Source organism: Seriola dumerili, unplaced genomic scaffold (assembly GCF_002260705.1).
Source record: "Seriola dumerili isolate Sdu_G_001 unplaced genomic scaffold, Sdu_1.0 BDQW01000189.1, whole genome shotgun sequence".
Taxonomy (NCBI): domain Eukaryota; kingdom Metazoa; phylum Chordata; class Actinopteri; order Carangiformes; family Carangidae; genus Seriola; species Seriola dumerili.
Window position 1 is genome coordinate 2,447,834 of NW_019174444.1, and position 27,756 is coordinate 2,475,589.

The window sequence follows — 27,756 nt, forward strand, 5'->3', positions numbered from 1 at the left end:
TTAAAATAATTAGTTAGATTAATTTTATATTGATTATATTGATGATAAATTAAATAATTGCATTAGTAGTTAGTTAGCTATAGTAGTTGCTAATAGTTGCAAGACTCAGAAATCTGTTTTGATATCGCTTCAAACATTGAGTGTGTGTGTGTGTGTGTGTGTGTATGTGTGTGTGTGAACATGCGATCTGCTCTACCTGACCTCAGGTAGACCAGACACCTCCTTTGCATGGCACACACACATACACACACATGCACAGACACACACATATGTATCCACCAGCCCACACAAAGGGGCTCTGTGTTAACTACATGGAGTGTGTCTGGAGTGATGACTGTGGTCCAACAGGTGGTGTGTTTTTGTGTGTGTGTCATAATGAATCATATACAGTAGGTGCTGGTATGTAGTCATACATACCAAGAATATGTTCAATAAGAGGGTGTTACTGTCACTGTTTGTCAAACTTTTACAGTTTAACTTGACTAAAATGTCTCAGTCATTGATTTAATAGAAAATGATACTGGGTCATTTAAGTCTCTGTTTATGCCAAAACATTCTTTGATTCCAGTTTACTAAATGTTAATATTTGCAATTTTTTCTTAGTAGTAAATTGTCACCTTGTCCATTGTGGTTAAAGAAACTCTGATTTCACCATGTCCTCCTCTTCTCTACATCGCTGCTTCATTAGGTCACATTTGCATCTGTTGTCAACATATAAACCTCGTGCTGAACACAGTGGGGTTTTTTTTTTTTAATCTTCACAGTTCCACCCCCTGTCCTCGACCCTGGAAATGGCAGTTTGTACGGCCGAGTGAGGAAGAAGAGCAGCGAGGAAGGAGTTTCACTGCCCTTGACCACCAGCAGTCCCAGCTGCAGCGACCGAGCTCCGTCCGCCAGCAGCGACTCCGGCCTCTCTGTGGCCTCGCAGGGGAGAACCGGGGCAAGGCAGAGGAGAGGGGTTGCGCGGGACAAGAGCACCCAAGCGGGGAAGCTTCTCTCAGGGTTGGACTTTGAGATCGCTCAGCCTCTCCTGGAGGTCATGACTGAGCTCGCTGCGTGCGGTGGAGGGGAGGTGCAGATGGTTGGAGATGAGACTGGATTGGGAACCACTATCAACGGAGAGGCTTCGTCCAGCGAGAGGGAGACTGACATACTGGATGATGAGGACGATGCAGCAGCTTCTGCTTTAGACGTACTGAGCTCGAGTAGCATCGGCTCCCTGTCCTCAGAGAATCTACCGGAGACTCAGAGATCAGCCCAGACCGAGTACTCCACGCACTCCTGGGTGAGGCAGCAGCAGATGGTGGATGTTGTCACCCATAATTACATCGAGGTGGTGGCGGAGGAGAGGTCGAGCAGGGTGAGGAAAGAGAGGCCTCCACCTCTGGTAGCTCCTGACACACCGCCTCGAGGACTCAGCAGCAGGGAGGCCGTGCAGAGAGGGACACACAACGTCACCCAAAACGCAGATAACACACACCAAGAGGAGGACTTGTCCTCGTTAACCACCGACATCGATGAGTCCATAGAGCAGCTGAACCAGCTCATTCTGGATTTGGACCCAACCTTTGTTCCCGTTCCCACCCGCTGCGCCCCCCTGTCCCGCTCCGCCTCCCTCCACACCAACGGCATCAGCCACAAGGGAGATGCACACCTGTCAGGTAAGGACCAATCAAAACAAATGAAAAACAACATCATAAAACAGTGAAGAAGGCAGACTGATAACCGGTAAACATCTGCTTCTTTGACATCTGGGGGTCGACTTGCGAGGCACAGGGAGGGGGTTAGTCTCCAAAGTTGTTTTATTTACATGTCGTGTTGCTGTGAGTTTGGGATTAAGTGAGTGAGTGAGTTTGGGTCAATCAAATTCACGTCACTATTGCTTGCACCCATGTACTCGAACTCAATCATACAGACTTACGCTCCGTCTCTGCCACTTCCTTCCTCCAAGCGCCAAAACCGTGGGCACTTCCAAATTTACACTGATTTGAAAACAAACTCCAGATTGGTCCATGTTGGATCAGCATGTTGTTGTTGTAACCACCAATAGCAGAGTGTCCCTCCAATTGATCCAATCTAGCATTTACCACACTCCAGCTGACCACGCACACGCTGCGTTTGCACGTCGTAGTGTGTGTGTGTGTGTGTGTTGGTCCTCACTGTTAATTTCCTATGGTGTTGAAATGCTTGTATTTTTCCAAATCTGTATAGTAGGCTGTGGTTTGTGCAGGAGGTTTATCTTGGACATTTGGTTGGGACATTCAACTGTTTAGCGCTCCCACTGGCAGAAACATAAATTGGCGCCTATGCCTCCAAGCAATGTGTTCTGTCATCACCATCCCTCCACACAGGACAGTCTCAGTCCAGACTGTTCCCGTCTGCGGTTCCCCGATAGTGGAACAAGCTCCTGACTGTTATCAGAGCGGGAGCGTCCCTCTCTATCTTCAACAATCTGTTGAAGATTCATCTCTTCAGAGAGCACCTCCTCTCCTAACTCGTTAGCTTTTAGTGATGTCCTTCACTGCCCATCACTGGCAGGAACACAACAAACACCTTCACTTCACATGGAGAGGCAGCAGATGTTTCACAAACCCCCGGCACCTGCAACCAAAATAATCCAGCAAGTATGTGATGAAATCTGCCCGTATTTTGGATGAACTGGTCCTTTAACACAATTTTACTCGCATACAACCCGTCCACTGTCACAAATACACCTGGGCCAACAAGCTGGCGGCAGATGAAGCATGTGAGCTCAGACTTCACACACAGAGACGCATTTATAACCATGAAGGACTAAAGGGCTGCCTGAGAGAGAGAGAGAGAGAGAGAGAAAGAGAGAGACATGTGTTAGTGACTGAAGGTGTGTGTGTACGTGTGCACGCTGTTTGCTGAGAGGGTGGAAGCATTTGATTAAACAGGTACTAGATATTCCTGCTGTGTAAGCAGTGTAAAATCACGACCTCTGCCCTCCGCCCCATGTTGTGTTTACACTCCAATCAGTCTTATTTTGAATGGAAATATACAAGAGTTACATAAGGAAAGCATGTGTAAGGAGAGGCAAAGATGGAGTAGAGGCATCGAAACACAATCCACGGGCATCATTAGAGAAGCTACAGTTTTGAAGACGCTGAATGTGATTGAATGAACTTTTTATCTGGAAAGAGTCAGTTAAGACTTTTAACACTTCAAATTAAAATTAGAAAACTGTCAAAATCCTGATTGGAAAAAAGAAAAAAAAAAAAACATGTTTCGAAAGTTAAAGCTGAACAGTTTTAGACCCAAACGCAAAGTGGAAAAGAAATGTTAAAAGGCAGTTTATTGTAAATTTGAACAATAGATGGATCTTTTTTTTAGTAGTATTAATAGTTGATCAACTAATCAATTAATCAAATAATCATTGTGCCATGCACAAACTTCTTTTCCTAACAACCATTGGATGCCTCGGTGGCTCACCTGATAGACTGCGTGCCATTTAGGATCAGTCCTTACTGCAGCAGTTTGGGTTCGATTCCAACCTGTTGCCCTTTGCTGCATGTTATCCCCTCTCTCTCTCTCCAGCTTTCCTGTCTCTCTCACTGTAACTATAATAACAACGAAAACCTGAAGTGAATCAAGAAGACAAACACTGGCTTGAAAGGTTTGTCCGACATCAAATAATGACTTGTTTAGGACTCGAAACACAAAGTTTGGGACTTGGTGCTTCACAGTCAAGACAACAATGACTTTTGCACCTCTGAGAACTTGAACCTGGTCCATACACTGTAAATAAAGACGGAAGTAGCCTCCATCACGTCACACACAGGTTTTCGAAGAGCAGTTTTAAAGCTCAGAGTGAGCTGCTCCGCCGTCGCCATCTTGGTGGCATCTGACTCCGCCCCAAACTTCCGGCTAATCCAAAAATAGGCAAAGAGGAGGGGTGGGTGGAGCCGAGACTTCAGTGCATGATGGTTTCTAGCATGCATACGCTCTCCTACCTGTCACTCAAAGCAGCCAAGCCCTCAATTATTCACAACTTTAAAGTTAGTTTTATAAACAGGTGTCATGAAGAAGGAAATTTTAACATCTATGGGGATTGACTCACTGTTGGAGCCAGACTCTAGTGGTCATTAGAGGAACTGTGGTTTTTCTCACCTCAGTGTTGGCTTCATTTTTCAGCTGCATGACCTGAACATGTCTCCTATAATTTACATTTACTTACATTTAACCAAATCCAGCATCTTTCCCAAACTGTAACCTTTTGCTTTTGTCGCCAAACATGGTCTCTTGTTGTACCTTTCGTACGCCCGCCAACCTCCCAACCACCTCCTGTCAACTCTGCTGCGCCTCATTCAAAAAAACATGATGCAGTCAGCGATTAGATTCCCTACAGAACGTAATTGTTGCTGCAGTTTAGTTGTATAGAAACGTTTCCCTTACACAGTTGGATGCCGCCTCTTTCTCTGACCCCGTGTGTGTCAGCGCTGCCTCTTCTTCACTGTCTCTTCTCACCGCGCTGGCACTCACGACAGATTTATCCCCTCTCATATCCACCGGGGATGGAGCCTGGAGGAAGAGGCGCATTTCTGCTGCGACCCCTGTCCCCACAGGTCGTAGGTGTACGAGTGACGGCATCACTTCCCGCCTCTTTGCACGCGGAGCAGCTGTTCTTTCAAAGCTATGGCTCCGGATTGGTTCACGTGGGAGCTCGCTGATGAGAACGGTGACAGCATCTGAATCATGTGTGTCAGGGGCTGTGCTGTGGTTATCGGAGACCCGCAGCCATATGCCATGTTACAGCTGACGTTGACCTCTGACCCTGTGTTTTTGCGCACCGTTAGGTCAACGAGAGTCTTCTGAGTTCTCCTCAAATCGTGGAATTTGAGCACAGGAAATGGAGCATGTGTGTTTGTGTATATGTAGGTCAACGAGTGTGTCAGGGAGCTGGAGGCTGATATTTCCCAAGGGCACATTTGAAGCAGTAACTCTAATATTTTGCCTGTGTTTGAAACATGTGTTTTTCAAGGGGATGTTTGTAAGTGATCAGGAATGCTTTTGAAGTTTGAAACAACACTTTGCTCTCCTGTGTGTTTGCATCATACCCCCCCCCCCTTTTAGAGAGTCGCCGTCTCTAAAGTACAGTGGGTATCGAGTGATCCTCGACCCGGTGCTCTCCTCCCTCAGCAGGCCCTGTGGTGTGGGACAGAGACTGGATTAGTTTCAGTTGGGCGAACTCGGCCTCTCATGTGATCTTGAGACGATGGATGCTCACAGTGAAAGCTGAGCTCACACTGCTCCTCATGGCTATCCACAATTAAGTATGAGCCCATATACGGTGAATCTCTGTCGTGACACACACGTCGGCTGCTGCTTTCTGTGGTGTGGTGTTTGTGATGTTTCCAGGCTGCAGTACAGGAGAATTACACTGGGAACTGTAACAGTGGGATGCTGTCGCTGAACTACCAGCTCTATCTCTCTACATAGAGTTTGCAGGTTTCTGGAATGGTGGATTTCTTTTCATTATAAATGAATTTCTCATTTATTTTTGACATTTTTGGCAAGTGCACCGACTGCACATGCTCAAAGCAGCAAACTGGATTCTTTGTTACCCACATTTATATGACTCCTCTTTGAAACAGTACAAAGACAAATGACATTGAACTCCTGGTCCTATTCTCCTGTTCTCATTAAGCAGTTGCACATTATATTTTGCATTGTTGCCTTCATCTTGTTCTCTTCTCCTACTTCTTCTTGATTTTTATAACAGTTTTATATCAGACCCTCGTTTCTGCTACGAATGGAGCCGAGTGTGCGTCCACACAACTGGAGAAAAGTCTTTAGCTGTGACGCAGATGCAGAAAATATGTCTGTGCTTTAAGACTGTTTTTCTAGCTGAGTAAAATTACCCAAATATACAGAATAAAGTTTTCACTGTATAACCATCAACTGATCTCCTGCCTCTTAAACTTTTTACTTTATTGTTAGTTGTCTACAATAACCAAAGAACCTCTCTGCTATCATACCTGCATTTCTAAATTTAGTGTTTTCTGTGTATATCAATAAAAAAAAAATTGGGCTCAAATTATTGACATTGAAGTCTTTGGTCATTAACTCCACTGTTCTTTAAAAAAACAACTGGTGGCTCACCCGGTAGAGCGAATACCACGATGGCTCCGTCCTTACGGCAGCGGCTTGGATTCAAGTCCCTTTGCTGCATGTCAGCCTCTCTCTCTCTCTCTCTCTCTCTCTCTCCCCGCTTTCCTGTCTCTCTCTCACTGCAGTTTTAATTAAAACATAAATTTAGGCAAAAATGCCCCAAAAAAAACAAAAAACCCAACAACAACAACTTGGGAGACTCTTGAGGGACTGTTGATGTCGGTAGCTGAGCTCTGCGACTGGAAAACAGTTTCCTACCTGAGCTGCCGCTCATCCGATAATGTTTGTCGTCACTTCCGTCTTTACTGTGAGAAATAAAGTTCGAATAACAAGATTTTACCACGTTTTCCCCTCTGCTGTACACAGTTTCCTAATTTTTCAACATTTCTTTTTTTATTGATATTTTTGACTTTTTCATCTGCCATACAGATTGTCATCTTGTCTGTTTACACTAAGAGACAAAAAAACAACCCAACAACAAACAAACAAACAAGCAAGCAAACAAGATGGTCTGGTAACAACCTCATAAGACTAGACTCTGCAACATCAGTCATAATCAACATTTCAAATATTTATTAATGATCAGTTACATTTCTAAAAAGGATTCTTTAAATTTTGTTAATGAATTGAGAATCAGATCGTTACTGAGACGGACATTTTCCTGTCCAAAGTTCATTTCTCATAATTTATTGACCAACATATGGACAAATACTGATAAAATAAGCCTTTGTTCGTCAGTTTGTTCTATATTGCTATATTATTTCCATCCTGCTGGTCAGAAGCAGCTTGTTATACATTATCTGTTTAACGTGAGTATGGATGTCTGTGAGTGGATGATCTACTCACATCTGAAAACAACCGATTGTTCAAACAGATGTTTTTCCGACTAAACACCGTGATGTTCCACCATCTGGTCCCAGAGGAGTCTCACTTAGTCACACAGACTCTGCCCTGATAAACACACTGATACAAGCAGTTTGTCAGACACAAACACACCAAATGGCAATCGCTGTCATCACCTTTTATTGCATCTGGTCATAACAACGTGTCAATCGTCGCGGTTCAATGATTTCAGGATCCAAATACAGACACACGCACACACACACACACACACACGCACACACACACACACACACACACACAGAGGCAGACTGAAGAGTGAGGGGGAACGCACACTAAACACACAAGGGATGCAAAGGTAATGAGGAAAAGGTGAAAGTAATCAGGGCGGGGCAGGTAATCACATAGGCGGAAAACACACACAAATGCAGGAGGTGAAACATTCAAAAGAAAGGCGATTTCAAAATAAAACAGGAAATGCTAAACAGAGTCCAGACCTGAAGACAGGAGGGACAGCTCATGAATCAACACTCTTTATTGTTATGCTTCTTTTTTTTCTTACTGTAGACATAACAGTTGGTGGATGTGTAATTTCATGGAGGAACATATGACTGATTAGATTTCTGATCATAATCTGTCTGACTGTCTGACTAACCACCTCCTCTTTATCTCTCTCCTCCTGATCAGGGTGGAAGCAGCAGAAGCAGGTCAGTAATGTGACAGACTACGCCGGTCTACACAGTCCAGGATGGATAGGGGGGGCACCTCAGACCTTCAGGGGCTCCCCAGTCCACAGTCCCCCTTTCTCTCCTTCTCGGGTAAATACAGTTTCCTGTTCAACTCACCTGACAGCCACTTTACTTTAACCCTAAACCCCAGTAATCCATCAGTAGCTAATAGAACATAAAGATAACAAAACATTAGTGAGAAGTGATCAGATTAACTGACAAAGTCCTGGCAAAAACAAGCTTGGCACCCTGGGAAAACACATCAGTGAAACATTTTCATCATAAAGGCTGTTAAAAGCTTCAAAAGGTTCTTTTCTTAAAGTAGTTAAAAATAATCAAAATAACTAAAATTAAGGGGCATGGATGCTGCGATAAAATGAGAAGCTTAAATATTGTCCAGCCAGTTAAGAAAAACAAGGTAATTAAAAGTCCAGAAAGCAGAGGGAGTCTTAAATGTCCGAGGAAAACGAGGTAACGTCCACACGTCTCCTCCATCTGTCCAGGGTTTCTGCCACTGGTCCTCTGGTCCTCCCTCTCTCTCCAGAGCCCAGGGGACAGTATTCAGCTTACATCCCTCCCACCCAGCACTTCCTCTCCCCTCAGAGTGAGAGTGCTCCTTCAACTAGCCCAGGGCAATATGGCCACAGAATGAATTTTTTTTCCAAGCTTGGGGACTAACTAATTTCTTTTAATTTAATTTTTAATTTTTCTGCAAAATGCATAAAGACGACTTCATTTCAATCAGGAAAGACTGAAATTTTTGAGTGAGCAAAGCTTTAATGGCATGTGCACAACACGAAAAGTGAAAGGTGAGCGTCATTGGCAATTAGACCCCCGATGTGATATCATCGTATTGGAGAGGGGAAGAGATGCTGTGCATAGTGTTCATGCAAACAATGCAGCTCACATTCTGTTTACAATAAAACCACAGGTTTAAAACCAAGACCCAAGACACATTTCACGCCCCACCAGCAGAGGAAAAAAACAACCAAAACAAATATAGATACACAACATTAGAAAATACTACATCAGCATATACAGCATATAAACATGCACAACTCACACCAAACATAAACTGTGACACTCAACATGCAAACAGTAATACAGTTATCAGTATCTGCAGGCGAGACTCATGCACAAGAGGAAACTCGAGGACATTCACACACAGGGAGAGGAGACAGAGAAGTGCTCTCACTTCTCTAGATCTGAGCTGAGTGAGTGAAGCAACAGGAAGACAACAGTTTAGTCTCAGATTCACTTTAATTGATCCTGACTCCAGCTTTGATCAGATTATATCGGTTTACTTTGGGTTTATTGAACCCAACCCCTTAAACTTTTATAACCTCTGATTCAACTCATGTGTCTCTGAATTGAGTGTAACATTGAGTTATCACCATCTCTGTTGAGATCATGATTGTGTAACTGTATCTACATCTTTGCTCTTTTCTACCTCTCTCTGTCTCTCCTGCACTCGTTCTTATGGCTGACTGGCATGAATGGCCCGACTGTTTAAACCAAAACACAGATCACAAGACTGATGTCTGCTGGTGTGTGTGTGTGTGTGTGTGTGTGTGTGTGTGTGTGTGGGGGGGGGTGTCACCTCATACAATTTAGAAGAAAAAAGTGAACCATGCTCTTCACTTTTCCCTCTGTCTTGTTCTTTTCTTATTTTTTGTTCTGTTCTTGTTTAAAGCATGGGCATCTCCACAAAGCCAACAGCATGGGTTATCAGGGACAAACGGAGAGCCCAGACCTTGTCCCACAAACTCCAGCCTTCCCAGTAACCCCTCCAACGCCCTACGGTAAGAGATAAGGGTCAAAACAGACACTTCTGGCCGTGGGTGTGTCTGCATGTTGAAATCTTATCAGCGTCTTCCTTCTCTCCCCAGTAAAACATTTCTCTGAGTTTTCCCAGCTCAGGACCGGAGTCCAGTGGGAGCAACACAGCTGGACACAAGGTACACTTTCCCCAGCAGTGTGACCATATATAAGTGTGTGTGTGTGTGTGTGTGGGTGTGTTTGACTGGCGAAAGCACTAGAGTTTGAACCGAAGCACTCAAGCTCCTGATTGTTGCTGGACAGTGTTCAAGAGCTTGCTGGAATGTCCTCCTGGTGTAATGCACCAAACACACACACACACACACACACACACACACACACACACACACACCTGGCCTGTACTTTGTTGCTATTGGCTGGATTATGCGGGCATGGCTCTGTTTTTGGTCAGTCATGGCTGGTCAGAGTCACAGATGGTTTATTCCTGCGTTTTTGTGTTTGAGTCAAAAAGCAGTTGAAGGGATTAAAAAGAAAAAGTGCATTTGAATGTATTTCCCATCAGCCCCCTGTGCAGGACAGCTGATGCTGGAAGTCCGCTAATAATAGCTGAGGCTTACAGAGGAAGACACCACTGCTGGCAGGATGTCCACTCACGTCCTGTTCTGGGAGGGGACAGGGGGAGAGGGGAGGGTCTTTTGTTTGTCCTGGACATCCTGCTGGAGGAGACATGAACCACACAGCTGCAGGAGGAATTTACTGTAGTGTCAAAAAAGTGGAGTGGTGGAGTTTCATATCTGATCTCAGTGGCTGTTGTCCTGCAGAGGTTCTGACACTTTTTGCGCTCTCAGTGAGGAAACAAATGATGTGACGATACGCCTCTGACAGCCTCTGATAAAAACCAGAGGCTGTAAAACTGTTTGTTGCTTCTTCAGGAAGAACAACAGTTGCCAACTTGTCTAATATCAACAGAAACTTCTAAAAAAACCTCTGCAGTGTCAAATATGTTCAATAATATAAACATTGTCCATCTCTGTTCACAGTATGTGCTGTGATGAGCTAACGTTGATGCTTAAAGCCTCTGCTGAAGCTGCACCACTTCCTGCATGTACTTCACAATAACTGCACGTGAAGGCAGCAGCAGGCTTTTACTATGAAACTGGAAGTACTGACAGTGACATCCCTCGTTAGCTAACGTGAGCTAAGTTCAACTAAGACTGTGTAGTTTTTCGCAAAGTACTATTAACACTTACTTACTTACAGGACTTACAGTATCAGCACCAGTTGACGTCATTAAGCCAGTAAACAGTAAATACAGTGTTATATTCTGCTGTGTTTATTAGCTGTGATGAGTGAACGTTGACGTTATAGCTTCTGCTGAAACTGTGCCACTTCCTGTACTTCAAAAAGTTACATGTTGTCAAGGTTGCTAGGTGACAGGGCCCGGTCACAAAGCACGGGTAGGGTGAGTACAGCTGGGTGAGTACATCTGGTGACACTAAGCCCAAACGTCTCATTTTGATTGGGCCTTTGTGGTCCACGAAGGGCCACACATTCGTAGAACACGTCCTTCGAAAAATGCGGTCCCTGAAATGGGACACAACTTGTGAAAGTTTAAGTATTGATATGGGTTTCATGTGTAGCTAACGTTAGCTAAGTTTAACATAGCCAGTGTTATTGTGCATTAACCCACTGTTTATTTACCAGTCTAGAAGACATGCTGCGAGTTCAGCATCAAACTCAAATGAATAAAGATAATAAAGTTGTTTAAGTTCTGTTCAGACACAGTGAAACCGTTTCAGGCAACAGAATATAAACCATCAATTAAAAAAGACAATAAATCGAAACTGGTAAGACCAATAAATTTAATAAGAAAGTGATGCTATATCACTGCTGTACTGAAAATTTCAGTGGGTGGAAATGAAGTTTTACTTCATATACAAAAATTCATGGTATATTTGAATCTATCTAGTCTATATTTACTCCACCCTAAAGAAAACAGCTCACATCCTTTATTTAATGTTAATTTTGTAAAATGTTTCAAATGTTTATCAAGTCAAACCTGTGTTCAATCAAATTAAGATAAAATTAAATAACAAAATGATCAATATCAAATCGAAACCAGCTACTGCAGATAATCAGAAAATCTAAATATTTTCCCAAACATTTATTGATATGAAAAGGTGATATTTATGGTGGCATTTCCCTGTGTGCTGCAGACAGACCAGTCCATTCTTTTTAAGGGCAGGTTTGTGTGTTTATTATAAACATGTTTGTCAGAGCAGAGAGGCAGCAGGACGGAAAAAGAGCTGATGAAAGAGTATTATTATTTGTGTACAGAAAAAACACCTGATTCTTTCTTTCTGCTGGATGGACAGAAGAATTAACAAAGGACACCCAATATCTGTTGCTTGCTGCCGTTTTGGGGGCAGACAACAGTTTCCTGTTTCCCACGTTAGAGGCAGACGACGGTCTGGGAAGTAAATTGCCATGTCGGGACAGAGCAGTCAGATTCCCCATTTAAATGATTTTTATTTCATGTTTACAGTCATTAATGTAATCACAAATTGACCTGAGGCTACTGGAGTGTGGGGAGTGATTATAGTGGGCAGCATGAGTTCCCACACTGTTATCACGGGGCTGATCACACTGGGAATGCTGGGATTGTTTGTGTGATGTATGTGCTGGTGTTGATGTTAATGAAATTCAAACACAGATGCAAATAAAGTGCATTTATAACATTAATTTAAATTTAAAAATGTAATGTAATGTGCAGTATTTTCAGGCAACATATCTAAAACGTTCTAGTGTGTGACTTTAAAAAGTGAATTAAAACAGCATGCAGGATTTTTTGCAACATTTGGGGGCAGCTGTGAACTAATTAGACAACAATTGCCTTCTTACACATCCAGCAGACATTAGCAGACATTTTGAGGCATGTTTCTGACCATGTAATGAATATAAGTCCAGTATGTTCTCTCTTTTAGCTCTGTATTTTGGTCTCCACCAGCTCCTGAGGGAAATATCTCTATTTAGCTTCTAAATGCTTCACTGTGTTCACCAGCTGGTCTGTCTGATGTTTGGTCAAGGATAGGGGCTTCATCAGAGCTTCACTGAAACGCTAAAAAGCTCCACAGAGCTGAGGCCACCTGCAGAGGTGATGATCATTTTCATCAGGTTCAAGGTTTCACACGATGAGCAGCGTTCATTTATATTTGACCAATTGTAAATATTAAATATTTATTAGTGCAGCATTAAGGTCATTAGTCATTTTACAAATTCTACACAATTTTAGATATAAGTGATGTCAGTAGTTGTATTTCAAAATGAAGCCGGGCTTATCAAGCAGCCAAATTTACCCCAGTTTTAACCAAGATGTTGAGGTGGATTTTAACCTGTAAAATCATCAAATAATAATAATGATGATAATAATAATAATAATAATAACAATAATAATAATAATAATAATAATAATAATAATAATAATTCATTTTTATTTATAGGCACCTTTCAAGGCAGTCAAGGACACCTTACTACACAGTAAAAGATAAAATGTAAGTATAAGGCATAAAATACAAAATAAATTACAATAATTATAATTGCATAGAAATACCCAATAAACCTAAAAAGTCAAAGAAACGTGACGTGATGTCCTTCAACCAAAGAGAGAAACACAAAATTCAACACAATTACAATAATGTTTTAAAAGGTTTAATAGCGACAGATAAATGAATAAATAATACATTCTTTACATCACAGATTCGTCTCAGTGTTTCGCCTCGTATCAACCCGGAGATAAACCCTGCTGTTGTCTCTTCCTCGTGACAGTGAACCTCTGACATGTTATGTAATGATTTCGTCTGTGCACATGTGGCCGAATCACAAATAAACAGTGATATATACAGTAGCTCTCAGCCAGCGGAAGCAGGTTTCAGCCAGAGGAATGTCAATGTTGTTATGAGCTGAGGGTTTAGCAGAGGGCGGATGGTCCGCTCAGATAAACACTTTACTGTCTGAGGCTCAGGGGTCAAAGGTCAGGGGAAAGTAGAGGGAGGGTGAGAGGGTTGAATGAGAGACGGATGATGGATCTCACAGATTTCAAGTGCCATTGTTGAACCTGAACAGGTTTTGTGCAGACAGATGGTTTATTGTTTAATTACCAATTAAAATAACTGTGTGGTCAACAGATCTTTAGGAACCATTTGTAATGTCAGAAATCTGCTTTTGAGTTTTAATCTCATGAAGTGATTTTTCATAGACACTTCTTGAAGAAGATAAAAAAAGAAAATAGAAAAGTTTGAAAGTACAGTACAATTATTGCACTAATGATTAATTTAAAAAATGTATGTATGACTAATCATGTTATCATAACAACTATCAGCAGTAATTACTCAATATTCTTTAGGAGTCTGGACTGGTCTGGAATAGGTTTGTTTATCAGAAAGGAGTTTTTTGTAATTAATCTATTTTCTTTTTAGTTCTGATCAGTTGATGAACACAAAAGGAGGAAGTTGTTTCATATGTAAATTTAGCAAAAATTAACAAATATCAAATATTTAAGAATTCTCCCTCCTTACAATCATAATCAGATTATCAGCACAAAAAGATGATTTTTCACCAACTTAACATTCTTAACATCCATATGATGAGTGTTTCCACCTTGGAGCTGCAGTGAACCAATGACAGGCTCATAACAACAGATTCAGACAGCCAGGGTTTCATACGTCACAGACCTGAGGAACCAATCCTTTCAACTTGTGGGGACGGAGGCGGAGCTAAATAAACCTGAAACCTTGTCAATACAGAGAGTTAGCATTAGCACAACCGCTAACACTGTGTTAGCCACTGCCAGTTACAAGCTAACAAACAACATAAACAAATAAAAGATGCTAACTGCGCTAACTGTTCTGATCCATCTGCTAGTCTCTGATTCTGGTCTCAACAGACTCCTCATCTGAGTCTGGGTCTGACTGAGGCTCAAACATGTTTCCTCCTCTAACCATCTTGATACTCTCTGCTCTTTCACCTGTCCACCTGGAGCAAACAGGTGGTGGGCGGGGCTCAAGGCCTGATCCAGATTTATCAATCAGGCAGTAAGAATAGATGAGCTTCAGACCCAGTTTTTGATGTTTTTTTTCACTTTTAGTTTAAAACATCTGGAGGAACTTTAAGCTTATAAATGAAAGACCACATGGCTTAAACACACAATCTATAATATCTGGTGATAATTCTTTTAAAGGAACAGTTCAACATTTTACGAAATTAGATGGTAAGATCAATACCACTCTCATATTCTTCCCTGAAATATGAACTGGGGCCAGTTCACTGTTTGGTTTTGTTTAAATCTGAGTTCATAAAGTTTTTTGTTAGCATTCGTGAAGTTGTTTTCAAAATGAAGATGTGGTCCTTTAAACTGATAAATGAGCAGCACAGATGGACGGAGCTCATTTCCTGCGACAAGTTAAAATAAGGCCCAGCAGCAGCACACGCTTCCTCTGAAACAAAAGTAAACTCAACACAATTCAATCAGGAGCCTAATGTTGTAATTTATGATGCGCTAAGATTAGAGACATGGCAGGAGACACAGTCAGTGTGCGTCTGCATGCCTTTGTCTCAGTGTTTGTGGCGAGCAGATGGTGGGAGTGGACACACATGCCCTGACAGAGAGGCCATAGAAACCCCCTCAGATCACCCCCCCCCCCCCCCTCCACACCCCAACCGCCAACCACCACCAAAACACCACCACCTCCTCCCTCTCCTCTCTGTGGTCCATAAAAGGCCACATGTGACCTCTGACCCCGCTGGAATCCACTGTGATTGGGGGAAAGTGCTCACAGTGGCCCGGCAGAAACAATGCTCAGTGGTCAGTGAGAGGAAGAGGAGGGAGGGTATGTCGGCAAGGATGGAGGGGAGGGGGGAGAAATTCTCTACCTCTCCTCTCTTCCTCCCTCCCTCTGTCCCTCCCTCCATACAAACTCAGAAGTCGAGCGGTGTCACAACAAGCCAGGAACAAACCGGGAGCTTATTTTTCCATCTGGTGGACAGAGGGAGTCGGGCATGGTGGCGAAACTACCTACCCCCTGAAAAAAAAAGAAAAAGGAAAACCTCAGCGAGTCGCGCTCAGATTGCTTTTTGCAGACAGAAGTCAAACAGAGAGAGAGAGAGAGAGAGACAGAGAGACAGAGAGACAGAGAGAGGGACCTCTCGATTCTGGACACAGGGAGAGTTTGATTCACGCCGGGAGGCACCAGAAACAGATAAAGACTTTAGAGCAGGAAGGTTGAAGGAAGACGTGGTCCTGAAACTTGGGGGTAAAACAGGAAACTGGAAGTTCTGGATCCTTCTGACAGTGTCACATCATGACTGCATCCCTGGGTACGTACGTGCTCACAAGTGTCAGAGAGAATGAAAGAATGCGTGTGGTTGAATGATTTTCTTCACGTGTATAAACGTGACAGTTCACCATCTGTCTGAGCAGTTGATGAACTTCAGCAGCTTTTGTTTTCTCCTTGTTTTCTTTATTCTTTTTCTTTCTCTCAGCAGGCGTTTTCTGCTCATTCTCTCTCTTGTTTATACTGCGTTATCTCTCCTTCTGCCCCCCCCTGGGAATTTTAAGGAGGGCATACATGTACAGAAACACTTCCCCTCTCTCTCTCCTCCAGGCCTCTGGTATTTTGCAGCTTCTGGAATTTCTCTGTCAGATGCCTTTTACATGTTATCTCTCCCTCTCTCTCTCTCTCCCTCTCTCTCTCTCTCTCTCTCTCTCTCTCTTTCTTTCTGTGCTTGAAAAGATACATATTTTCCTTTCTTGTTGTTGATCTCCGGCTCCAGCAGCGTCTGCAGCGACTCTGACATCTCACATTTGGTGGGATGGTGAGGTGGTTTGTTCCACTGCTGCGTTCATGACCTCATCCTGTTAAAGACTATTTTGGCCTCCATCATGCAGTCATGGAAGGCTGATGTACTGGTGGTTAACCAAGGGAGCCCCCCCTCTTTTTTCTGCACTACTGACCTGGATTGAACCGAAAAAGTCTTTGAAGAGTCTTGTTTTTGTTGGGGGGGTGGTGGGGGCTTATTGCGGTGTTCCCCACATCTGCCAGAGATGTCATACACAATAAAATAAAATAAAAAATACACATTAATAACATCTTACTTGTGGGTACAAGTTAACTAGTTTCAAACTTTTGCGGCTGTTTCAAACAAAAAGATCTTTGTAAGTCCAGAATTAATTTTCCACGTTCAACTGGAGCTGAAGCAATTTAATTAGTTAGTCAATCATCAGAAACATAATAAACAGCTATTTTAAAGGAGCTATTTGTGAGTTTTTGCTATTGCTACATGGCTAACATTAGCATTAGCAGCTGTTTACTTATCAATCTAGAAGAAACGTTATCAGTTCAGCATTAAACTTCATTCCTTTACCAACCGTGATCTGTCTCCAGAGGTGGAAAGCAACGCCAATGTTAGGGTCTTGTCTCTATCACGTCTTTCCTTCTACTGAAGTTAGCGTGCTAACCATCTAGCCCCAGCTGTCTCGTCACTTTCCGATAGCGACTCACTATAGCCTCAAATCTGCCCTGAAGACACAGTGCTGCTCAGAGGACGTATTATAATCTCTTCTCTTGTAAAGACAACAAGGGTCGACGCTCTTGCCAAGAAATAGTCACCACCTGCTCCTGGCAAGAAACCAGTTTCTGCGGCAGAAAAAACGTATAAATAGCCCCTTTAATGATCAATTAATCACTGAAGTAATTTATCACTCTAATTGTAGGTTCTCATTTATGAGGATTTTCTCTTTCTTGTTGATATAATTCAGTTTTGGAGTAAAGGTAAATGAAACAGCCCCAAACTCAACTGGAATTTGTCTTGTGCACAGGTTGACAACAGTAACAGCCACATGCAAGTTTACAGAAAATAGATCATTTCCCTACCGGACAAAGTTATTGAGATGTGCTGCTCTGAGACACTGCAGATATTTTAATAATTGATTAAATTTTAATTTTCCTGTGTGAGAAACATCTGACTTGTGCAGCACAGCAGGAAATGAAGGGCAAAGAGGCAGAAAATTCAAGCCACAAGGACGGAAAATGTTGACGACACAGTGGACAGAAGGCCAGCTGAGGGTCCAGAGACCAAAATGGAAAAAAGAGAAACAAGGATTTTGTTCCCCAGAGCATTAATCAACAAGTGGTCTGTGTTGTCACAAGCGCAGCCCGTGTGAGACTTACCAGAACATCAATTGTTCTGCATGCAAGCTGTGGTGATGTAATGGCGGCCGGTACATCTGCAGTTTACAGCAACATGACAGAACACGTGAAACTGGAGGAAGCGTGGAATCACTGAAAAGAGTAAAGACGAATTAAGAGCTACATTTTGTTGGTTTATCAGATGCCAGTCACCGCTTGTGGTGCAGGATTTTACAACGATGGAAAGTTACAACAGCGGGGAAGCTCAGCCAGTGTTGCCAGGTTGGACCGACAAGAAGTAGTTCAATCAGAGTCCTGAACCCTGTCATCATGAAAAAAGACCAGTTTTTGACCAATAATTGATCCTATTCCCTCCTGTTTTCTGTTTTATCAGTCCAGTTAAGTGGTAAATGAATGAACTGCACTGTACCGCTTTTCTAGTTTTACCGCTCAGTATCTTGCCCAAAGACACTACGAAATGCAGACTAGAGGAGCCAGGAATCGAACCACCAACTCTCTGATCAGTGGATGGCCCATGCTTAAAATACAGAAAAAACGTATAATAGAAATGAAATAATAGTCTTTGCGATAATGTCAACGCGATCCTCAAAGATTATAAGAGTGGCGTTGGCACAAACCTCTGTGCATCAGAATAACTATGAAACTTCCAGTATCATATTAACTATATGACCACACATGCAGACATACAGTTAGCAACCGAAACCGCAATCCTGGTCAGTTTTAGGAGTGAATGAATCGGTCAGTCTGAATCTGCTTATGAGTAGATGCCACTGAGAACGGATTTGGTTTACGCTTCGAGGTTAAAACAGTTGTTTCAACAACATTTAAAGTACTATGTTGTAGTACTATTTGAAGCAGGGCCCCAATAAAATCTGGAAAATAATCACTGAAAAAATGTTGACAATAGTAGTTGTATGTAACGTAGACATCTCAAAATTATTATTACTATTACAAACCATACGTAGCCAGTTTTTACCTAGATGTCTGGACAAATACAAAACTGCGCGTCATGGTCTATAACAGCAACCTGCATAGAAAAAGACATAAGGTCATGAAGCAGCAATGAAAACAAAACCTTTGTCTGAAACTTTGTGGACAAGAGTGAAGCAGGACTTTGCGTGTCCGTATCTTTCCATAACAACCAAGTTAGAAAGAGCTGCCTGCAACACAGGAGCATGATTTAACTATTGCCGTGTGTGGACCCACCAGCAGGAGAGAAGTCCATGATCACTTCTGCAGATGGTTAAAGTCTGAGGAATTTCACTCCAGCTTCAAGACATGATCAAATATCTGGGACATTTCTGCACTTCAGATTTTCCTTATACACAAAATCACTGATATTCACCTTGAGTGAACAGTATGGCGTTCGATAGCCTTTTACTCAGCGCAGTAACAAAACAAAGTGTTTTTATGACACTGACACTGATAGAAACTACAGTAATTAACTATCAGAACTGAACCGTGGACGTTCTGTTGAGCTGCTTTCACCTCATATGTTTCTGTGACATTCATTAACCCTGCCCTCACTAATTTTTCCTTTTTCTGTCAAGAAGCTATAGTAAAGACAACAGAGCAAAAATAATATTAATTGTACTTTATCATTCAGAGAATATCAACTAAAGACGTTGATGTTGTGTGTGTAAATGCTCCGAACATTACTTGAAGACGAACATGTTATTGCACCAATACAGGTCACAGAATACAGAGTAACATTAGCCAGTTATCTGGAGTTATCAAAAAGCTCAAAAAAAGTTCTGACTTTGATGTGTTATTTTCATTTATTCTTTATTTAATCTTTATTTAATGAGGCGATCTCTTTGAGATTAAGATCTCTTTTCTAAGAGAACAAAAACGATCAATAAAAACACAATCAATTACACAAGAAACAAGGAATACATTGCTGTTAACGAGAGCATTGTTTGTAGACACCATCAGTCTGTTTTTTCCTTGTTAATGCCTGTAGTGTCAGAGAGAGAAGGAAAACATGAATGTAACGAATCCAAGTATTTTACCAACTTGGAACCGGATCCGAAATGGACCCGGGTAACCCATCCCTAACAGTGCAGTATGTGATGACTTAAGTCAGGCAGAGTCTGTCTTTATTGTTGCTGGTGCATCATGAGTCAAACTGTTGTAGTAGCAGTAGCTTTGACTGCAGTTTATAAAGCCATCAACTCATTATCAGATTCCTTCAGACGCCAATAAAACACCTCAGTGATGACAGTGTTGTCTTTAAACACCGTTACCCTTCACCCTCTCTCTCTCTCTGTCTCTCCCTCTCTCTCTCTTTCTACTCACTGTTGTTATTCTTCCCTCCCTCTTCAGCTGCCTCGTAACTCGGCCTCTCCCTCTGCCACTTCACTGAGTCTATAAAGCTGTCGGTCCGAGCACCAACAGAGAACAGAGGAATCTGATTTACAGACGAAGTAGGGAGGGTGAAGCTCGCCAGCTGATCACATTCTGATGCAGCGTCAAGTGATACCAAGGAGAGAGCTGCAGGTTCTCTGGGAAGAAAATGCTTCCATTAATGAATGATTCTTAACAATAGCAAAAGAAATCACCCTCCCACAGGCAATTATCACCACATCTGCTGCTTCACTGAGTCTTTTAGTCTCTTTTAGCTTCTAGCTTTGGTGTGATGGTGCATTTACAGATGGAGACTAGCTGGTGAAGAAAGTGGAGGATTTAGAGATATTTTGGAGTTGGTGGAGACCAAACCAGAGGTAAAAAGAGGAGTGAGTATTCAGTCACACCACCTAGCTGGCTAGAGATATGCTATTTTGTGCAATGGCATGCCTTGCTAGCTGTCGATGCAATGCTAAAGGGAAGCGAAGGAAATAAACTCGCCATCTCTCCAGCCTTGATTTCTTCAGTTTGTGTCCCGCTATGTAAATGAACTCTGATCACAGAGAACAGGGTGAATCCCCAACGTAACAATCAACCTCTCCTCCATTTTGATGTTGAACACCAGGCTTGACCGTGATTTGATTGGCTGTCGGCGCTTGAAAAGTCAAACTTTTCTCAACTTCTACCGATGCAGTTCAGCAATGCATGACGTCACACCATTCAAAGTGAATGAGAAGCATCTCCGCTGCAGTGTAACAATTGTAGAAGTTGATAATGTGATCTGTATTATAAGGAAAGGAAAAGATAAGCAATAGCACATATTACTGTTAGGTGTTAACGGATGCAGATCGAATTGGGATCAGTCAGACCACATCTGAAGGTGGTCAGACTTGCATTGTGATTGGATCTCAGCGAGGTGTAACTGCAATCTGTACAGTGTGACTGGTCGCTCTTAACCAAGCTCCACAGAAGCTACACAATAGCTAGTGGCAGTAAAGTTAGCTCAGCAATGGAACTGACCTAGGACACGTCCTGCCAAACTATTCTGCATATTGAGGTCCAATCACAAAGCAGGTACAGTCGAGATAATGAGAACTCATTTTAATACCAGGTGGAAACGCAAAGACTCACAGATGTCACATAACTTATCCAGATGCAGATCACGTGTTAAAACCAGGAAAATGGGGCTGATGTATCAGAGCCTGTGTTTCCCAGGTGTTTCTAGCTGACTTCTGACAGAAATGAATCAAAACACCTGTTAGACATTTGTTGAATTAGACACCAGTTACAGTAAATGTCAGACACCTGAACTTTGCCTAAAATAGACTTGAGTTGTACTCTGACACCTCTCCTCACCGCTATACCTGAAAATCTCAGCTTCATACGATCATCCTGACAGTTTGGTCGACCCCCTTGTTGTTTACATATGGCAGGAAATTAAATCCATGACTATGGTTTATTTATCCATGTGCAATGGTTTATCAGTCTTGCACGGATTTCTATCTATATTTTATATTTTATACTATATTTTATCTTTATTTATCTTTTTATCAGTGCAGTTGACACCACTCAGGGTTTCATATCTTGGTTGCCTCAGCTCATTGAATTGTTGCTTAAATCATCCAATCAGGGAGGTTAGCAGGTTTAAACTGGAAATGTAACTTCAACTCATTCTCTGATGTCCAGGGACGTATGATCAGTCAGGGTCCAGTATCTTAAATATTCAGGGTTCAGTTTTAATTTATATTTGATTGCATTTTAATTAAACTTTTAAAGCATAAATAAGAACTGTACATTACCCTGAACCCTGAAGTATTATAACTCAAACATATGGAGCCTCAGTGGGTCATTGGGCAGCAGCAGGTGTCTTCCTCCTCAGAGTTGCTCTGTGGCCTCCTCCTCCCCTGTGATCGCTCTCAACAGCTGTAACATGCCATAGACCTTCAGACACTGTCAGCCTCAGTGTGTGCGTGTGTGTGTGTGTGTGTGTGTGTGGAGACAAAGTGCTTGCACTCACATTCCTGTGGTCAGCAGGGAGTCTGCAAACTCACTGTTGTCCTCCATGTGCATCATTGTGTGTGTGTGTGTGTGTGTGTGTGTGTGTGTGTGTGTGTGTGTGTGTGTGTGTGTGTGTGTGTGTGTTTTTTTTTAAAAGTGTGTGTAGGCTCATCCCTCGCTCCGCTGCGATGCTGCTCAGCGAGTAAATGTTTGGATGCGTGAGTGGAAGAAAGAAGAAGAAGTGTTTCTTTGTCAGAGAAAACACAGGAGCTCTGTAGCTAAACATGTGGCCGCGGTATGTTTTTCATCTTTCTACGTCTCAGTTTTTCTTCTTCTCCCTGCCTCTCGTACCGTCCTGCTCATGCAGCAGGTCTGGGGTGGGAAATGTGAGGGGAGATATTAGCTCCAGATTACCTCACCGTGGCTTTAATGATTAATGGGATTTATCTCCATACCAAGCATGAAGGTATGCACATGTTTTCAGTCTGAGGCGTACAACCATCACTCTCTTTGATCAGGAAAAGTGTGTATCTGTTAGTGTGTGTGTGTTACGGGTTTTGAGAGGGGGTGGGGTGGTGGGGGGGGGGGTATTGGCTGGGGGATGTTGGCAGTCGTGCCCACATGGGCCTGTGCCATCTGGAATTGGTTTGCACGGTTTGACCCAAACTGAAGAGGCTTTGTTTTCACTCAGAGCTGCAGGAGTGGGGAGAAAACAACGGACAGAAAAACACTGTTCACAAAATGAAAAGAGGAAAAAACTCTCAAAGCTTTTCACAGAATAAAGTGTAACAGCACACATGGTAAAGTTTGTGTGTTTGTTGTTTGAGTCTGCTTCCATGTTTGTGTTTGTGTTTGTGTTTGTCTCTCTCTCTCTCTCTCTCTCTCTCTCTCTCTGTTTCTCTCAGTTCTGTTCAATGAAGCTTAACTGGCAGAATTGACAGTATGAGCTAATTTCACAGTACAAAAAAGTTGTCCCTGGTAACGAATGTAGAAGTTAGAAATCCTCCCTGATGCAAAAGATTTAGGAAAAATATGAAACAATCTGACAAATATAAACACATATTGTTTCATAACAAACTGTTACTGTGCGCATTTTCATATCACTTTTGCCACATGTGTTTTTCAGACCTTGCTTTGGTTGTTGTTACACTGTAAATTCCCACAGGGATTAAATAAGCACAGAGTTAAAAAGTGTTTAGATATAAACATGTTTTTAAACAAAGCATAAATCTGACTTGAATCTTGCTTTCAGTACTTAACAGTATTTAATACATACAGACATTTCACTTGGTATTGATGTTGAATACGGAGCGTCAGTTCTGTCACATTATCAGTTTCACCAAAGATAGTTTTAGGGAGCGAAAGCTCTTATTTTGGAGGGGAAAGAGTTGAGAATTTATGGAGCAAAATTTCTTTTCTTTTTTTATACCTTGATACTTTCACAGTATTAATACAGAACCTAGACCTGCTTGATAATCAAGTAAAATCTCATTTTATACAATATGGGACCTTTAAGAAAATGGACACGTCTCCCTCTGTTTCACACTGGGCTCATAATGTTCTCTCTCAGTGCGTCTCTCCAGGATTCTTCATTAGTGTGTGTCTGGTTGAACATGAGTAGCTATGGCTACTGTGCAGCATGGAAACAGGAGGTGAAAGGTGTGTGAGGGTGTAATAACGACCATGCAGTCTGGTCTAAGGTCTGAGGTCAGAGGTCAGGGTGGGGTCAGGCCGGCGTTGCCACAGTTTGGGCTGTTCTGTAATTAGGTGGATGAGCTAGGATGAGCTGTGGAGCAGCAGATGTGACAAAAACCTCAGTGAGAGAAATCAGCCGTGGGAACAGAGGGAGATGCTTTCTGGGAAAAAGTCCCGAGAGAGGGAAACTGACGGCGACTGTGGGAATGTTTGAGGAATCCTGCTGCCCTCAGTGCATTCCCCTCAGCGCGTTTGTTTCCTACAAACAACAACAACAACTACAGCCTCGGGTTATTCTCTTCTCTCTGAGCTGTACATGAGTCAGTGTCAGTGATGAGAGCTTTGGGTCTTATCTGAAACAGTCTACAATACAATCTGCTCTGGGCCCCTGACCTTTAACCTCTAAGAGTATAAGTTGAGTGTCAACTGCCTGTGTTTGAGTATTAGATACACAATGAGGGGAATTCATATGGCACCAAAACAATAGGTGGAAGCGTTTTGGATTAATCAAACGTAACATATTGCATTGTGGGATTATTACCTTTATCTGCTAGTTTTCATTTCCGCTCCACACTAAATTGATTTGTGGACAGACAGATACTGAACATACGTGACATAACTTTCACTATGGTGAAGTGAGTCCTGCTCAGAACAGCTGCCAGTAAGTCGGCGCTCACAGATATCTGATACACCATACATAATGTAGGCATCATCGAAATTTGTGTGGGAGCCCTTCTGCTGTGGGAAAGTCCCATTAGACTCAAAACCTTTATACCAGTGGTAGGAGATATTTAACATCCTGGGTTCAAAAATGTACTTGAGTAAAACTACTGTGGTCAGATCGACCTGTCAGTGGCCTCCGAGGGAAAGATTTTATCTTGGGTCCCTAATATGTTAAACATCACATTATTTATGACCATGTGCACAGATCCGTCTACAAAACAGTGCGTTTATAAGTGGTTCGGATTCTCTAGCAAATGAGCAATGAATTCAGTTATCAAAAATCAACTGATACACTCAGTCTGGTGGCCATTATGTACGGTGGCCCTGAGAGCTCAACGAACTGCATCTTAATGAAACACATGCAAACAGACAAAAGACAAACAAATTCAGAAAACACCTTCATCAATTTGACAACACATGTGCTGGAAGTACTCACAACACAACGGAAGTGATTCCAGGGGACACTGTGAAGTGATGAACCCAGCTGGGGCGCACTTGTTGTTCAATGCTTTTAACGTCACCTCACAACCTTCAACCTTCAACCTTCAACCCCACAATGCATTGAGCAACAAGGGTTCATCACTTTTTAGTGTCCCCTGGGAACACTTCTGTTTTCGTCTGTTACATTGTTTGTGTATTTGGTTGTGTTGTCTTTATTTGCAGCACATGTGTTGTTCACATTGAACAAGATGTGTTCTGAATTTGTTTGTGTTTTGTCTATTTGCATGTGTTTTCTTAAGTTGCAGTGGATTGAACTCTCAGGTTCCCAAAAATATATATCAATTCTCTCTTTCAGTTTATTATATCATTATATAGGTATGTTATAATTTAACATATAAGCAGCATTTTATTGTTGTAGTTTCTTGAGGTGGACCTAATTGTAACTACTTTATACTGTAAATTGTCTATAATAAAACATCTATGTTCTTATGTTTTTTATGTATAATCTTTTATTAAGAAGTAACGATACAATAGGTGTCTAATAAATGTAGTAAAGTAGAGGTTTTAAGTGGAAATGCTCAAGTTAAGCACAAGCACCTACATCCAATATGTCATGTAACTTTGCTGGCAATGCTCAGTAGTTACTCTTCAGTTGTTCAGATAGTATTACATTTGTACTTTGTGTGTGTTGCGGTTGCGTCATTCACTCATTCATACATTCCTCAAATTCATTAACAGCACACGTGTGATTATATAATCCACTCGAGATGCTGTATCTTGTCCAACATGATCACAGACAAAGCTGCGAGTCCAAATTCCTCCATCTCTGAGTGCTTGAATGGAGGGGAAGGAGCGGAAGAGGGGAGGGAGGGGGCCGCCGTCCGAAACAAGGAGCTCTTTATAATGACTGACTCTTTTCTCGGTGACTCATCGTGCTTCACAGGCCTGTCTGTGGCCTGAGGAGGCCTGTCCTGGTGTTTGCTGAATGACACACTGTGTTGTCAGAATGTCAGGGTGTCATGTTGGGATGTTTGAAATGCCCTCCAACATCACACACACACACACACACACACACACACATACACCTCTGCTTTTTGTTGTGCGCTGTCAATCCTACTGCTTTGCACACATTTATTCTCTTCCTCTTCCAACTAGCTGTAACCTAGTTTAGCATAGCTAGAAACAACAAGCTTGGCTCTGTCCAAACTAAAATAAAAATACGACTTCCAACACATTTAAAGCTCACAAACTCAAATGTCATATCTCTGTCATTTATTTAATGCTACAAAAGAAATGTAAACATGTAAAAAGTGTGTAGTTTGTGTCAGGCTAGCCGTTTAGCTCAGAGTCTTTAGGCTAAACTAAGCTAACTACGTCATGACTCCAGCTCAGTGCTCTGTTTATCAAGATTACAAATAAGGAAAGTACAGTTTTAAAGGAAAAGTGCTTTCTTGCTGAGAGTTTGATTCAATTAAGTCAGTAATGTTCACTCAAGTGTCTGTGTGTTATGCTCAAAGCTAACTCAGCATAAACGCTGGAAGTAGGGACAAACAGTACTGTGTCTTCTGTGTTTACAAAATTCTGTAAACAAGCTGTGAAATGTTAACGTGAGCTTTAGTCGTGTTTTTTTAGGAGATTTTTAAGATATGGAGACAGGCTAACTGTTTCCCCTTGCTTCCAGCCTTTATGCTAAGTTAGGCTAACAGCTGCTCCAGTGTTGCAGACATTGTCGAGTTCATTGAAAAATTGTCAAAAAAGAGAATATGCACATTTACCAAAAGGTCAAACTAATGCTTATTATATTTAATATATTTTTGAGCTGTAGCCAGAAGGCTAGGATTAAACTGCCAGTCTTTATAGGCTAACTTAAGCTCACATTAAGTGTCTATACTTAAGTCATGAGATAGATATTAGTGTTTTTATCTATAAACAAAAAAAGTGTATTTCTCAAAACGTCAAACTCAAAATTGTGACTTTAAAAAAAAAGTGAGAGGGATAAAAATAAACTGGATATGACACTTACATACACAGATGGACTGGATCAACATCTGAGTGAATTACTGTAACGTGCCTTTGAGATGACACATTACTACACAGTATTGTTAGATGTGGATGATTCAGACTGAATGATGCTCTTACATCCTGCTGAAACAAAACACAGGCACACATTAAAAGGCTAGACACACTTTTTGGGAAAGAAAATCTGAAATTTTGGGAATAATGTCCAAAAACTTTAATAAAATGTGATGTGATGAGAAAATAATTTTGGTTAAAATAGTCCCTGTGGGGCCCACTATGAAAAAGATAGACAGATAAGACTATAAATTGGCAATTTATAATTTTCTTATTGACAAAAAAATCCACTTGCTTCTGACACTCCCTAAAAAATAATGGTTAAAGAAAGAAATGACAGATGTGTTTCTGTTCTGCTGTTACATGTTGATGGTTCTGTAATTCAAACAAAGGCAGGGCCCCAACGAAAGGAAACACATAGTTAAACAGGCAGTTACTATAGGTTATATAACTGTCTCTAATTGTGGGTTTTTTCACTATACATCTGGTTAGTTTTTTACAAGATGACTGTATGTGTTAGAAGAGGATTGACGTTGTTTTTCTTTTCCTTTTCTTTTCTGTTTCAGATGCCCGTAGTTTCCTGGACGGTATGAACCACGCCGGCGGCTCCACAGAGGGAGACCTGTTCAGATCAGACGTGTCGGTCACTCCTGCTTCCTGTCAGAGGATCTTTGGCTCCATGTGCTCCGTGTCATCAGGAAGCCCCCTCCCACACACAGACAGGTACATACACACACACACACACACCTGGTTCTTAAATAACCAGACATGATACTAATTCGTTAAAAACTTGTTTG

At 41.9% G+C, this 27,756-nt stretch overlaps 1 protein-coding gene across 1 annotated transcript in view; it reads left to right on the forward strand.

Annotated features, from left to right (window-relative positions):
* LOC111227564 (tensin-3-like) overlaps window positions 1-27,756 on the forward strand; it is a 54,246-nt gene that overhangs the window by 20,138 nt on the left and 6,352 nt on the right. The window contains exons 12-16 of the mRNA XM_022753110.1: window positions 765-1,661; window positions 7,660-7,790; window positions 9,394-9,502; window positions 9,590-9,658; window positions 27,526-27,682. Of these exons, the coding sequence (XP_022608831.1) occupies window positions 765-1,661; window positions 7,660-7,790; window positions 9,394-9,502; window positions 9,590-9,658; window positions 27,526-27,682 (1,363 nt within the window). The remainder of the gene's footprint in view (window positions 1-764; window positions 1,662-7,659; window positions 7,791-9,393; window positions 9,503-9,589; window positions 9,659-27,525; window positions 27,683-27,756) is intronic.